General features: G+C 41.0%; 1 protein-coding gene across 1 annotated transcript in view; it reads right to left on the minus strand.

Moving 5' to 3' along the window:
- Window positions 1–15,906, minus strand: part of NAPRT (nicotinate phosphoribosyltransferase) — a 341,546-nt gene that overhangs the window by 287,139 nt on the left and 38,501 nt on the right. The window contains exon 2 of the mRNA XM_053715969.1: window positions 15,092–15,219. Within this exon, the coding sequence (XP_053571944.1) occupies window positions 15,092–15,219 (128 nt within the window). The remainder of the gene's footprint in view (window positions 1–15,091; window positions 15,220–15,906) is intronic.

A 15,906-nucleotide genomic window follows, 5' to 3' on the forward strand; every position in this document is an offset into this window, starting at 1 on the left:
GTATGGTGGTAATTTTTCAATTTTCATTTTTACAGACACATTGCTTTTTGACTATGATTTAGGAGAGAGTGTTGTAAGTTATTACAAAAACATACTTCAGGTTGTTTTTTGCAAGGCACCCTGAGAACACCTATGTCCCCCATGCATAGGTTTGACAGGGGTTTTGGTTAAAAAAAAACAAAAAACAGGCCCAATTTTAGAAAAGTAGTGAAATGTAAAAATCTGGCACAGTAAAAGTAAAAAAAAAACAAAACAAAAAAAAAATCTAACAGTAAACATAACCAAAAAATAAATAAATAAATAAATAAATAAATATATATATATATATATATAACAGCAAATGTATTTATTTTTTTTTAAAATTGACCATTGTATGGTACCGCTTGAAGCAGTCCCCAATGCAGAGTGCAGGCTGTCCAGGGCAATCAGGACAGTAATATATGGTGTCCCTTCTCTTCCCCCTCTTGGTACAGACTCTGCATTTTTTTTGTGGTTTCTGCTTTGCGGCAGTAGGGGGGGGATTTTAAAAATAAAATGAGTAGCCCCAACTCTGCTCTCTCCCATCACCGCCCGGGGAGCAGGTGCATCATGGTACAAAATCCCAGTAATAATCTGGAGCTGAAACTGTAAAAAAGTTTTTTTTAACTCTGGGGTTTGCTTTTTTGAACAACAAAAAAGCGTTGTGGGTTGCAATCTGCATTAGGTAAATTGCAACCTTTTTGTACCAGGCCCTTGTCTTCCGCATAATTAGGTAGGGCTGCAGCAGCTGATTAGCCAGATCAACCCCACCCATATGCCGGTTATAAGACTTGATGCACACTGGCTTCCTTATGATCTCAGCTCTGCCACGTACAGAAACCGCCACCGTCCTCTCTGTGTGGATGGTGGTAAGAAGGTATACATCCTTCTTGTCTCTGTACTTAAGTGCCAACAGCTCCTCTTGGCGCAGAGCTGAGGTCTCCCCCCTTCGTAGCCGGGTGCGTACAAGTTGTCCTGGGAATTGTATCGCAAGCTACTGTATCAAAGCAATACAGTAGCTTGAACAAAAGGACACTTGTATAAAAATTGTCTAAGTACAAGTGATACCCTTTGTTCATTAGGGGTAATATCAGGTCCCAGACAATCTTGCCAGTGGTTCCCATATGTTCTGTGCAACCTGGAGGGTCAAGGTGGCTATCCTTTCCCTCATACACCCGGAAGGCCTGAGTATACCCAGTCTCGCTGTCACAGAGCTTATACACCTTTACCCCATATCTGGAGCGTTTGGAAGGAATATACTGCTTGAATCCCAGCCTTCCCTTATACTTCATTAGGGATTCATCAACGCATATATTCCTTCCAGGTGTATAAGCCTCTGCAAACCTGGCAGAAAAGTGGGTTATCAGGGGGCGGATTTTATACAGCCTGTCAAATTGGGGATGCTCCCTAGGGGGGCACAGGCTGTTGTCGCTGAAGTGCATGAAATGAAGAATCATTTCATACCTCTTCCTCGACATAGTCTGGGAGAAAATGGGGGTAGAGCAGATGGGGCTACTACTCCAGTAGGAGCGAATGGAGGGTTTCTTTATGATGCCCATCAGCATAGTCAATGCCCAGAATTTTTTGAATTCTGGCACATTGATGGGGGCCCATTGCTGCTTTGCCAAATATGTTCCAGGCTTTGCAGCACGGAACTGATGGGCATATAAATTAGTTTGGGCGACAATGTTACCCAATATATCATCGCCCAGAAACACTTCCAGAAACTGCTGGGGGCTAAAACCTGCCACATCTATATTTATGCCAGCATTTGCTGTGAAGGGTGGGATATCTGGCCTCTGGAGATGAGGCGTTACCCACTCTTCAGCAGCAATGGCAGCAACACGCCTCCTTCTGGCAGGGGGGCTAGCAGCCACAGATACATCACTATCAGTTGAGACTGTATCTAATGATGTATCTGAGTACATGGCAGGGTCAAAATTGGGGTCTGAGTCAGAAATAGAGGCATCCAACTCTGACGCAAGGATGGCATACGCCTCCTCAGCACTATATCTTTTCTGTGACATTTTTGTATCTGTCACAGAAAACAATTACTAAAAAAAATTAAATTAACTAAATTAATTAACTAAATTAACTAGCAAAAAAGTACAGCTATGCTACTGCCAGTGCTTTATAGCGATCACTGGCAAGCTAGGGGTTAATGGCTCTGAAAATTAAATTAACTAAATGTTTCTGAAAAGAGCCTTTGGGTTTTTAAAAAATTACAACAACATTAACCCCTAAAAAAATGCACAGACAGCAAAATGCAGCAAAAAAAAGTGCACCTATGCTACTGCCAGTGATATATAGTGATCACTGGCAAGCTAGGGGTTAATGGCTCTGAAAAGAGCCTTTGGTTCTATATTTTTTAACAAATAAAAGAAATAAATCTCTCTCTGCTAAAATACAGGTCTCTCTCTCTCTCCAACAAAATGGCAAGTGAGGAGAGGGAGGGAGATCCACACTGATCATAGTCAATATTTACAAATATTGACATGATCAGACAAATGGGGTATTTTATTATTATTTTTTATTTAGGGTGGGAGGCTCAGATTGGGTGACCCTAGCTTGCCCCTATGATGATGCAGGCTAGGGACACCCCCAGAGGCCCCATGATGCACTGGGCATCGCCATCTTGGATGCCTAGTGAAGGGGGAGGAGCTATTTGGGCTTTTTTTTTTATTTTATCCGTTTTTTTTTTTAAATTTTTATTTATTGTTTGATAACTAACTCAGTGCCTCGACCCACCGAGGCACTTAGCACACAAGCAGAGCATCGGAAGCGTGTCCGATCGCTTCCGATGCTCTGAAACACTGCCTGGCTCCACGTGGAGCGAAACCGGAAGTGATCACTCGTGGGGGAGTGATCAATCCGGTCCCGGCACTCGGGAACAGTATTGCAGGATGCCTAGACATCAAGGCAAGCCTGCAATACTGTTAGAGCAGCTGGAAGCGATTTCGATCGCTTCCAGTGCTCTGTTTAACAGACGACGTATGCCATACGTCCTCGGTCGTTAAGTGCTTTTTTTTTTTGAGGACGTATGGCATACGTCGTAGGTCGTTAAGGGGTTAAAATCTGTAAGCTCTGTAAGCTCAAAATTGTGAGTTTTATGTCCCTTTAAAGGCCACTGGGGGAAAAAAAACAAAGAAACATAATTTATGCAAGAACTTGCCTGATAAATTCATTTCTTTCATATTGGCAAGAGTCCATGAGCTAGTGACATATGGGATATACATTCCTACCAGGAGGGGAAAAGTTTCCCAAACCTCAAAATGCCTATAAATACACCCCTCACCACACCCACAATTCAGTTTAACGAATAGCCAAGTAGTGGGGTGACAAAGAAAGGAGTAAAAAGCATCAACAAAGGAATTTGGAAATAATTGTGCTTTATACAAAAATCATAACCACCATAAAAAGGGTGGGTCTCATGGACTCTTGCCAATATGAAAGAAATTAATTTATCAGGTAAGTTCTTACATAAATTATGTTTTCTTTCATGTAATTGGCAAGAGTCCATGAGCTAGTGACATATGGGATAGTAATACCCAAGATGTGGAACTCCACAGAAGAGTCACTAGAGAGGGAGGGATAAAATAATAACAGCCATTTCCGATGAAAAAATTAATCCACAACCCAAAATATAAGTTTATTCTCATAAATGAAAAGAAAAAACAAAACAAAACACATAAACATAAGCAGAGGAATCAAACTGAAACAGCTGCCTGAAGAACTTTTCTACCAAAAACTGCTTCCGAGGAAGCAAATACATCAAAACGGTAGAATTGACTAAATGTATGCAAAGAAGACCAAGTTGCTGCTTTGCAAATCTGATCAACTGAAGCTTCATTCTTAAAAGCCCACAAAGTGGAGACTGATCTAGTAGAATGAGCTGTGATTCTCTGAGGCGGGGCCTGACCCGATTCCAAATAAGCTTGATGAATCAAAAGTTTCAACCAAGATGCCAAGGAAAAGGCAGAAGCCTACTGACCTTTCCTAGAACCAGAAAAGACAACAAATAGACTAGAAGTCTTCCTGAAATCTTTAGTAGCTTCAACATAATAATATTTAAAAGCTCTTACAACATCCAAAGAATGTAAGGATCTCTCCAAAGAATTCTTAGGATTAGGACACAAAGAAGGAACAACAATTTCTCTATTAATGTTGTTTGAATTCACAACCTTAGGTAGAAATTTAAATGAAGTCCGCATAACTGCCTTATACTGATGGAAAATCAGAAAAGGAGATTCACAAGAAAGAGCAGACAATTTGGAAACTCCTCTAGCAGAAGATATTGCCAAAAGAAAAAACACTTTCAAGAAAGTAGTTTAATGTCCAAATAATGCATAGGCTCAAAAGGAAGAGCCTGTAAAGCCTTCAAAACCAAATTAAGACTCCAAGGAGGAGAGATTGATTTAAATGACATGCTTGATACGGAACAAAGCCTGCACAAAACCGTGAATATCAGGAAGCTTAGCAATTTGTCTGTGAAATAAAAAACAGATAGAGCAGAGATTTGTTCCTTCAAGGAACTTGCAGACAAACCCAAACCATCCTGAAGAAACTGTAAAATTCTAGTAATTCTAAAAGAATGCCAGGAGAATTTATGAGAAGAACACCATGAAATATAAGTCTTCCAAACTCAATAATAAATCTTCCTAGAAACAGATTTACGAGCCTGTAACAAAGTATTAATCACAGAGTCAGAGAAACTTCTATGACTAAGCACTAGGCGTTCAATTTCCATACCTTCAAATTTAATAATTTGAGATCCTGATGGAAAAACAGACCTTGAGACAGAAGGTCTGATCTTAAAGGAAGTGGCCAAGATTGGCAACTGGACATCCGAACAAGATCCACATACCAAAACCTGTGAGGCCATGCTGGAGCTACCAGCAACACAAACGATTGTTCCATGATGATCTTGGAAATCACTCGTGGAAGAAGAACTAGAGGCGGGAAGATATAAGCAGGTTGGTAACACCAAGGAACTGCTAACGCCTCTGCCTGAGGATCCCTGGACCTGGACAAGTACCTGGGAAGTTTCTTGTTTAGATGAGAAGCCATCAGATCTATTTCTGGAAGACCCCACATCTGAACAATCTGAAAAAATACATCTGGATGGAGCGACCACTCCCCCGGATATAAAGTCAGACGGCCGAGATAATCTGCTTCCCAATTGTCTACACCTGGGATATGAACCGCAGAAATTTGATAGGAGCTGGATTCCGTCCAAGCATACTTTTTTCATAGCTTGGGGACTTTGAGTCCCACCCTGATGATTGACATATGCCTTAGTTGTGATATTGTCCATCTGAAAACAAATGAATGGTTCTCTCGTCAACAGAGGCCAAACCTGAAGAGCCCTGAAAATAGCACAGAGTTCTAAAATATTGATTGGTAACCTCGCCTCTTGAGATTTCCAAACCCCTTGTGCTGACAATGATCCCCAGACAGCACTCCAACCTAAAAGACTTGCATCTGTTGTGATCACAGTCCAGGTTGGACGAACAAAAGAGGCCCCTTGAACTATACGATGGTGATCTAACTACCAAGTCAGAGAGAGTCTAACATTGGGATTTAAGGATATTAATTGTGATATCTTTGTATAATCCCTGCACCAATGGATTCAGCATACAAAGCTAGAGAGGTCTCATATGAAAATGAGCAAAGGGGATCGCTTCTGATGCTGCAGTCATGAGACCTAAAACTTCCATGCACATAGCTACTGAAGGGAATGATTGAGACTGAAGGTTCCGACAAGCTGAAACCAATTTTAATCGCCTCGTCTGTTAGAGACAGAGCCATGGACACCGAATCTATCTGGAAACCTAAAAAGGTGACCCTTGTCTGAGGAATCAAGGAACTTTTTGGTAAATTGATCCTCCAACCATGTCTTTGAAGAAACAACACTAGTTGATTCGTGTGAGATTCTGCAGAATGTAAAGACTGAGCTAGTGCCAAGATATCGTCCAAATAAAGAAACACCGCAATACCCTGTTCTCCGATTACAGAGTAGGGCACCGAGAACCTTTGAAAAGATTCTTGGAGCTGTCGCTAGGCCAAATGGAAGAGCAACAAATTGCTAATGCTTGTCTAGAAAAGAGAATCTCAGAAACTGAAAAACAGAATTTATGCTTACCTGATAAATTACTTTCTCCAACGGTGTGTCCGGTCCACGGCGTCATCCATTACTTGTGGGAAAATTCTCTTCCCCAACAGGAAATGGCAAAGAGCACAGCAAAAGCTGTCCATATAGCCCCTCCTCAGGCTCCGCCCCCCAGTCATTCGACCGACGGTTAGGAGAAAAAAAGGAGAAACTATAGGGTGCCGTGGTGACTGTAGTGTATAGAGAAAGAAATTTTTCAAACCTGATTAAAAAACCAGGGCGGGCCGTGGACCGGACACACCGTTGGAGAAAGTAATTTATCAGATAAGCATAAATTCTGTTTTCTCCAACATTGGTGTGTCCGGTCCACGGTGTCATCCATTACTTGTGGGAACCAATACCAAAGCTTTAGGACACGGATGAAGGGAGGGCGCAAATCAGGTTACCTAAACGGAAGGCACCACGGCTTGCAAAACCTTTCTCCCAAAAATAGCCTCCGAAGAAGCATAAGTATCAAATTTGTAAAATTTGGCAAAAGTGTGCAGAGAAGACCAAGTCGCTGCCTTACATATCTGATCAACAGAAGCCTCGTTCTTGAAGGCCCATGTGGAAGCCACAGCCCTAGTAGAGTGAGCTGTGATTCGTTCAGGAGGCTGCCGTCCGGCAGTCTCATAAGCCAATCGGATAATGCTTTTCAGCCAGAAAGAAAGAGAGGTAGCAGTAGCTTTTTGTCCTCTCCTCTTACCAGAGTAAACGACAAACAAAGATGAGGTTTGTTTAAAATTCTTTGTTCTGCTAAATAGAATTTTAAAGCACGAACTACATCTAAATTGTGTAACAAACGTTCCTTCTTTGAAACTGGATTCGGACACAGAGAAGGAACAACTATTTCCTGGTTAATATTCTTGTTGGAAACAACTTTTGGAAGAAAACCAGGCTTAGTACGCAAAACGACCTTATCTGAATGGAACACCAGATAGGGTGGATCACACTGCAAAGCAGATAATTCAGAAACTCTTCTAACAGAAGAAATAGCAATCAAAAACAGAACTTTCCAAGATAGTAACTTGATATCTATAGAATGTAAAGGTTCAAACGGAACCCCTTGCAGAACTGAAAGAACTAAATTTAGACTCCAAGGAGGAGTCATGGGTCTGTAAACAGGCTTGATTCTGACCAAAGCCTGTACAAAAGCTTGTACATCTGGCACAGCTGCCAGGCGTTTGTGTAACAAAACAGATAAAGCAGAAATCTGTCCTTTTAGAGAGCTCGCTGACAACCCTTTATCCAAACCCTCTTTGAGAAAGGAAAGAATCTTAGGAATTTTAATCTTACTCCAGGAGAATCCCTTGGATTCACACCAACAGATATATTTTTTCCATATTTTATGGTAAATCTTTCTAGTCACCGGTTTTCTGGCTTGGACCAGAGTATCTATCACTGAATTTGAAAATCCACGCTTGGATAAAATCAAGCGTTCAATTTCCAAGCAGTCAGCTGCAGAGAAACTAGATTTGGATGTTCGAATAAACCTTGTACTAGAAGATCCTGTCTCAAAAGTAGCTTCCATGGTGGAGCCGACGACATATTCACCAGGTCTGCATACCAAGTCCTGCGTGGCCACGCAGGAGCTATCAGAATCACCGAGGCCTTCTCCTGTTTGATCCTGGCTACGAGCCAGGGAAGGAGAGGAAACGGTGGAAATACATAAGCTAGGTTGAACGACCAAGGCGCCACTAATGCATCTACTAGAGTCGCCTTGGGATCCCTGGATCTGGACCCGTAACAAGGAACCTTGAAATTCTGACGGGACGCCATCAGATCCATGTCTGGAATGCCCCATAATTGAGTTAACTGGGCAAAGACCTCCGGGTGGAGTTCCCACTCCCCCGGATGGAAAGTCTGACGACTCAAGTAATCCGCCTCCCAGTTGTCTACTCCTGGGATGTGAATTGCAGAAAGGTGGCAGGAGTGATCCTCCGCCCATTTGATGATCTTGGATACCTCTCTCATCGCCAAGGAACTCTTTGTTCCTCCCTGATGGTTGATGTAAGCTACAGTCGTCATGTTGTCCGACTGGAATCTTATGAATCCGGCCTTCGCTAGTTGAGGCCAAGCCTGGAGCGCATTGAATATCGCTCTCAGTTCCAGGATGTTTATCGGGAGAAGGGACTCTTCCCGAGACCATAGACCCTGAGCTTTCAGGGAGTCCCAGACCGCGCCCCAGCCTAATAGACTGGCGTCGGTCGTGACAATGACCCACTCTGGTCTGCGGAAACTCATTCCCTGAGACAGGTGATCCTGAGTCAACCACCAACGGAGCGAGTCTCTGGTTACCTGGTCTACTTGAATCTGGGGAGACAAGTCTGCATAGTCCCCATTCCACTGACTGAGCATGCACAGTTGTAATGGTCTTAGATGAATTAGAGCAAAAGGAACTATGTCCATTGCTGCAACCATCAATCCTACTACTTCCATGCACTGAGCTATGGAAGGCTGCAGAATAGAGAGAACTTGACAAGCGTTTAGAAGCTTTGACTTTCTGACCTCTGTCAAGAAGATCTTCATTTCTAAAGAATCTATTATTGTTCCCAAAAAGGGAACTCTTGTTGACGGAGACAGGGAACTCTTTTCTACGTTCACCTTCCACCCGTGAGATCTGAGAAAGGCTAGAACAATGTCTGTATGAGCCTTTGCCTTGGAAAGAGACGACGCTTGAATTAGAATGTCGTCTAGATAAGATGCCACTGCAATGCCCCTTGGTCTTAGAACCGCCAGAAGGGACCCTAGCACCTTTGTAAGAATTCTGGGAGCAGTAGCTAAGCCGAATGGAAGAGCCACAAACTGGTAATGTTTGTCCAGAAGGGCGAACCTTAGGAACTGATGATGATCTTTGTGGATAGGAATATGTAGGTATGCATCCTTTAAATCCACGGTAGTCATATATTGACCCTCCTGGATTGTAGGTAAAATTGTTCCGGATCTCTTGCCCAAGCCTGAGCAAAGAGAGAGAGTCTGCCCCCTACTAGATCCGGTCCCGGATCGGGGGCTACCCCTTCATGCTGTCTTGGTAGCAGCAGCAGGCTTCTTGGCCTGTTTACCCTTGTTCCAGCCTTGCATTGGTTTCCAAGCTGGCTTGGCCTGGGAAGCGTTACCCTCTTGTCTAGAGGCCGCAGTTTTAGGAGACGGCCCGTTCCCCCAGTGATGTCTGAAATAATTTCCTTCAATTCTGGCCCAAAAAGGGTCTTACCTTTGAAAGGAATATTAAGCAATTTTGTCTTGGAAGATACGTCCGCCGACCAAGACTTTAGCCAGAGCGCTCTGCGCGCCACAATTGCAAACCCTGAATTTTTCGCCGCTAATCTCGCTAATTGCAAAGCGGCATCTAAAATAAAGGAATTAGCTAACTTAAGTGCGTGAATTCTGTCCATGACTTCCTCATATGGAGTCTCCTTATTGAGCGACTTTTCTAGTTCATCGAACCAGAAACACGCCGCCGTAGTGACAGGAATAATGCACGAAATTGGTTGGAGGAGGTAACCTTGCTGAACAAAAATCTTTTTAAGCAAACCCTCCAATTTTTTATGCACTGCATCCAAAAGAAACTGCGCAATTATGGCGCGAAAATGAGGCTCTGCCTACTATAGTGAAAGGCCCTTCCTGACTGGGAAGGTGTCTAAATGACTGCCTGGCATCTAAAAACGCTCCCCACACTAAAAGTTTAGAAATATCACTTCAAACTTCATAAAAAAGTTAAATAAAGCAATCGATTTAGCCCATAAGAGTGTCAACCAGTGTATAGCCCATAATAAGCCTGCATTCTGTTAAGAGTCTAAGAAAATGGCTTACCGATCCCCAAGAGGGAAAATGACAGTCTTCTAGCATTACACAGTCTTGTTAGAAATGGACTAGTCCTACCCTGAGCAGAAAAGTCTGCAAACTGTTCCCCCCAACTGAAGTTCTCTGGGCTCAACAGTCCTGCGTGGGAACAGCAATTGATTTTAGTTACTGCTGCTAAAATCATACTCCTCTTTTAAACAGAACTCTTCATCCCTTTCTGTTTTAGAGTAAATAGTACAAACCGGCACTATTTTAAAATAACAAACTCTTGATAGAAGAATAAAAAACTACAACTAAACACCACATACTCTTGTTTAGAGCGGCAAAGAGAATGACTGGGGGCGGAGCCTGAGGAGGGGCTATATGGACAGCTTTTGCTGTGCTCTTTGCCATTTCCTGTTGGGGAAGAGAATATTCCCACAAGTAATGGATGGCGCCGTGGACCGGACACACCAATGTTGGAGAAATAGTCTGGATGAATCGGAATATGAAGATATGCAGCCTGTAAGTCTATCGTGGACATATAATGACCTTGCTGAACAAAAGGCAGAATAGTCATTAGTCACCATTTTGAAAGTTGGCACTCTTACAAAATGATTCAAAATGTTCAGATCCAGAACTGGCCTAAATGAATTTTTTTTCTTTGGGACAATGAATAGATTTAAATAAAACCCCAGACCCTGTTCCTGAAACGGAACTGGTATGATTACCCCTGAAAGCTCAAGGTCTGAAACACATTTCAGAAAAGCCTGAGCCCTTACTGGATTTGCTGGGATGCGTGAGAAAAATCTTTTCACAGTAGGTCTTACTCTGAATCCTATTCAGTACCCTTGAGACAATACTCTGAATCCATTGATTTTGGACAGAATCTGCCCAAATATTTTGGAAGAATCTTAATCTGCCCCCTACCAGCTGAGCTGGAATGAGGGCCGCACCTTCATGCAGACTTGGGGATTGGCTTTGGTTTCTTAAACGGCTTGGATTTATTCCAACTTGAAGGTGGTTTCCAATTGGAACCAAATTCTTTGGGGGAAGGATTGGGTTTCTGTTCCTTATTTTGTCGAAAGGAACGAAAACGGTTAGAAGCTTTAGATTTACCCTTAGGTCTTTTATCCTGAGGCAAAAAAACTCCCTTCCCCCCAGTGACAGTTGAAATTAGGGATGCACCGAAATTTCGGCCGCAGAAAGTTTCAGCCGAAAATGGCATTTTTGGTTATTTCGGTTTTCGTTTTTTTTGCCTTTTATTTTCGGTAAAATTATTGTGTAGCATATTTCAAATTTGATGCCAGCCTAGAGCTGCTGTTTGAGTTCATTACTTGACTTACTGTTTTGCATATAATAGTTTTCTAGGACTATACTTTATTTTGATAATTGGTAAAAAAAAAACAAAAAAAAACCCGGCTAAATCTGATTCTGTTACACAGAACTAAATAAAGAATAATACTATCGATGCACCAAAATTTGGGCCGCCGAAAATGTGCAATTCCAATTTCGGCCCAAAATGGCTAAAAATGTACAGCCCTACCTTGTTCTATTGAGTTACATGTCTATCCTTACCATAAGGTGAGCAGCACAGCACTGGCATGGTACACAGAGCACACACATAAGTACCATGACATAATTATATTTGAAACCAGCAGTGCCCTTTTTTTTTTTTTTTTAGATGGAAACCAAAGTTCTGAATACAGTATTCAAAATAGGATAAGTAACATGTTTATAAACACTTGATATTATCAGACACAGCCCTAAGCACACACAGAGAATATGTATAAGCCTTATATACAGTGCTTATACATCAGCCTCTTGTGCATAAACATTCTATTCGCTTGAGGCAAATATGCGTGCACACTATATATGCATAAGCCCCAAGCTTGCACACAGTTGGTACAAATTAGCACCCACCAGACAGTGTATACAAAAAAAAGCACAGTAACTTTCTATAACCACCTTGCACGTAAGGTCGTAGCTAAGTCCGGTGGTCCTGGTAATAGGTGACAGGCAGACTCCATTTGGGGCTCCGAACATATAATCTGACAGGTCAGTGCGAGACCCGAACCAGGAACTAGGCAGAGATACAATGAGACGATCAGGTGCAGCCATGCCCATCGCACGGATAACTACACCCAAAAACAAAACACATGTCCACCTCGTATTGTTGTCTGGCTATAACCACGCTCTCCCTTGTAGAGCGCCACCAGTTTCACTGCAGATCACGCCCTGCGCGGTACAAGTGACCATGCCCATTTGTTGGAGCTTTCCCACCTACAAGCTCTCTCAGCTACACACACACACACACACACACACAGTAGTTAAAAAAAGGAGAAAAAAAATAATAATTTGGTTTTCGGCCAGGGGCATCCTGAATTTTTGGTATAGGTTTCGGTCCAGAATTTTCATTTCGGTGCATCCCTAGTTGAAATAATTCAATCCAAATGAGAATCAAATCAATTTTTACCTTGGAAAGAAAGCGATAGTAATCTAGATTTAGATACCATATCAGCATTCCAAGATTTAAGCCACAAAGCTCTTCTAGATAAAATAGCTAAAGACATAGATTTAACATCAATTTTGATATCAAAAACGGCATCACAGATAAAATGATTAGCATGTTGAAGCAAGCGAACAATGCTAGACAAACCAGGATCTTTTTCCTGTTGTGCTAAACTTTCCAACCAAAAAGTTGATGCAGCTGCAACATCAGCCAAAGAAATGGCAGGCCTGTGAAGATAGCCAGAATATAAATAAGCTTTCCTTAGATAAGATTCAAGTTTCCTATCTAAAGGGTCCTTAAAAGAAGTACTATCTTCCATAGGAATAGTAGTACGTTTGGCAAGAGTAGAAATAGCCCCATCAACTTTGGGGATCTTTTGCCAAAACTCCAAACTAACTGCTGGCAAAGGATACCATTTTTTAAACCTTGAAGAAGGGATAAAATAAGTACCCGGCCTATTCCATTCCTTAGAAATCATATCAGAAATAGCATCAGGAATTGGAAAAACCTCTGGAGTAACCACAGGAGGTATATAAACATAATTTAAATGTTTACTAGTTTTAATATCAAGAGGACTAGTTTCCTCAATATCCAATGTAATCAACACCTCTTAACAAGGAACGAATATATTCAATTTTAAATAAATAAGTAGATTTGCCAGTGTCAATATCTGAGGTAGGATCTTCTGAATCAGATAGATCTTCAGGGGAGGATAATTCAGTATTTTGTCGGTCATTTGAAATTTCATCAACTTTATGTGAAGATTTAAAAAAAACTTTTACGTTTATTAGAAGGCGGGATAGCAGACAAAGCCTTCTGAATCGCATCAACAACAAAATCTTTTATATTGACAGGAATATCACGTACATTAGATGTTGAAGGAACAACAGGCATTGTACTATTACTGATAGATATATTCTCTGCATGTAAAAGCTTATCATGACAACTATTACATACTACAGCTGGAGATATAATCTCCACAAATTTACAACAGATACACTTAGCTTTGGTAGAACTGTTATCAGGCAGCAGGAATCCGACTGGTTTCTGAGACAGGATCAGATTGAGACATCTTGCAAATGTAAGAGAAAAAACATATAAAAGCAAAATTATCAATTTTCTTATATGGCAGTTTCAGGAATAGGAAAAAAGGCAAACAGCATAGCCCTCTGACATAGAAAAAGGCAAGAGGCATATAGGAATGGGGTTTTAAAAAAGGAAATTATTTGGCGCCAAGTATGACGCACAACGCAAAATGAAATTGTTTGGCGCTAACAAAATCCGGAAATGACACTGCAGACGCAACCTTGTGTAAAGAACTCGGCATCAACTAAGACACCGGAAATGATGAACTTGCGTCCCTGGACGTACCTTCGCACCAAAAAATTATCACGCCAAGAATGGTGCAATAAACATCAGCATTTTTGCGCCTCGCAAGCCTAATTTTGCCCGCAATAATTGAATAAAAAAAAAGCAGTCAATTTGAAAAAAAGACTAAACCCCAGGTAAGAAAAATATTTTCCTAAATATGTTTTCCCAAATATGAAACTGATAGTCTGCAAAAGGAAATATACATAAACCTGACTCATGGCAAATATAAGTACAATACATATATTTAGAACTTTATATTAATACATAAAGTGCCAAACCATAGCCGAGTGTGTCTTAAGTAATGAAAACATAATTACCCAAAGACACCTATCCACATATAGCAGATAGCCAAACCAGTACAGAAACAGTTATCAGTAGAGGTTATGGTATATGAGAGTAAATCGTCGATCTGAAAAAGGGAGGTAGGAGATGAATCTCTACGACCGATAACAGAGAACCTATGAAAAAGATCTCCCTCTGACATTCACTGTACTCTGAGAGGAATCGGGCTTCAAAATGCTGAGAAGAGCATATCAACGTAGAAATCTTAGCACAAACTTACTTAACCACCTCCATAGGGAGGCAAAGTCTGTAAAAACTGAATTGTGGGTGTGGTGAGGGGTGTATTTATAGGCATTTTGAGGTTTGGGAAACTTTGCCCCTCCTGGTAGGATTGTATATCCCATACGTCACATGCTCATGGACTCTTGCCAATTACATGAAAGAAATGTATCCTTTGCTAGGAAAAAAAAAAAAAAAAAAAAAAAGTACTTTAAAAAAGGGAAACGAAACCCAATTTTTTTTCTTTCATGAATCAGATAGAGAAAAAAAAAAGTTGCTAATTTACTTTTATCATCAAATATGCTTCATTCTCATGTTATTCTTTGTTAAAGATATCTAGATAGGCAATGTGCACACGTCTAGAGCACTACATGACAGGAAATAGTGCTACCATCTAGTGCATAACATTATTGCAAAACTGCTGCCATATACTACTGCAGACACGTGCACACTCCTAAACGGACCTTCTTGTTTTTCAACAAAGGATAACAAGACAATTTAATAGAAGTAAATTAGTTAAAAATTGTTGTCCTTTCTGAATCAAGAGAAAAAAAAATGTTGGGGTTTATGTCCCTTTAAGGTCACAAGAAGAGGTAACTGGAACGACGCATTTTGCATGCACAGAATAAAATGTTAGGGGTCACAAGGTTATATTCTGGTGCAGCCATTTACAAACAAGGAAAAGTACAACCCATACCTACTCTGGCAAACACTACGGAGCCCTCTTGAAAGGAGGATAAAGTGACTTCTGAAGCATCCACAGTCTGCAGATATTCATAGAATTTCTTGTCCACGTTGTCGGCCATGATGGATTGGAGGTACGTAATATCTGTAAAGAGAGTATCAGAGAAGCTTAGCTAGGCCTAGAGCAGCAGTTTACCTGAATCACCACGGCCTATGTGAAATGTATGAATAGAATGGAAACTTAGGCATTTTTAAGAAACAGTAAACACATTGTAAATTCAAGACACTTCTAACATCTAAATTTAAACTTTTTATAACCAATAAATGTTTTTTTTTTACTGCAATAGTTTTTCAATAGCCAAACTCCACACACCAGTTGCCTAATCGTGCTGAGCCAATCAGGGCTTGAGTCGGCAGACAACAAGGCCAGCTAATGTTAGTTTTATATTGAAATCTACGTTCAGTATCACTTTAAAATGGACATTTAACTCAAAAAAGAAAAAAATTGTACCAACAACCTGAAAAAGTTTTTAAATTTAAATGAAAATTACTACAGCAGTATCAGTTGTTAGTACCGCCTACTTAATGCTCATTGGCCAATAGCTACTTCTACTAATGCTCATTGGCCGATAGCTACTTCCTACTAATGCTCATTGGATAACAGCTACAAATGAACATACAATTTTAAATAACTTTCCATCCTACCTCAAATATCAAATTTGCATTATAATTATTTTGATATCCTTTGTTGAAGGAGCAGTACTGAGCTGAACACTTCAGGTGAGCCAATGACAAGAGGCATATAAGTGCAACCACCAATAAGCAACTAGCT

This window comes from Bombina bombina, chromosome 5 (genome assembly GCF_027579735.1).
Source record: "Bombina bombina isolate aBomBom1 chromosome 5, aBomBom1.pri, whole genome shotgun sequence".
Classification (NCBI taxonomy): domain Eukaryota; kingdom Metazoa; phylum Chordata; class Amphibia; order Anura; family Bombinatoridae; genus Bombina; species Bombina bombina.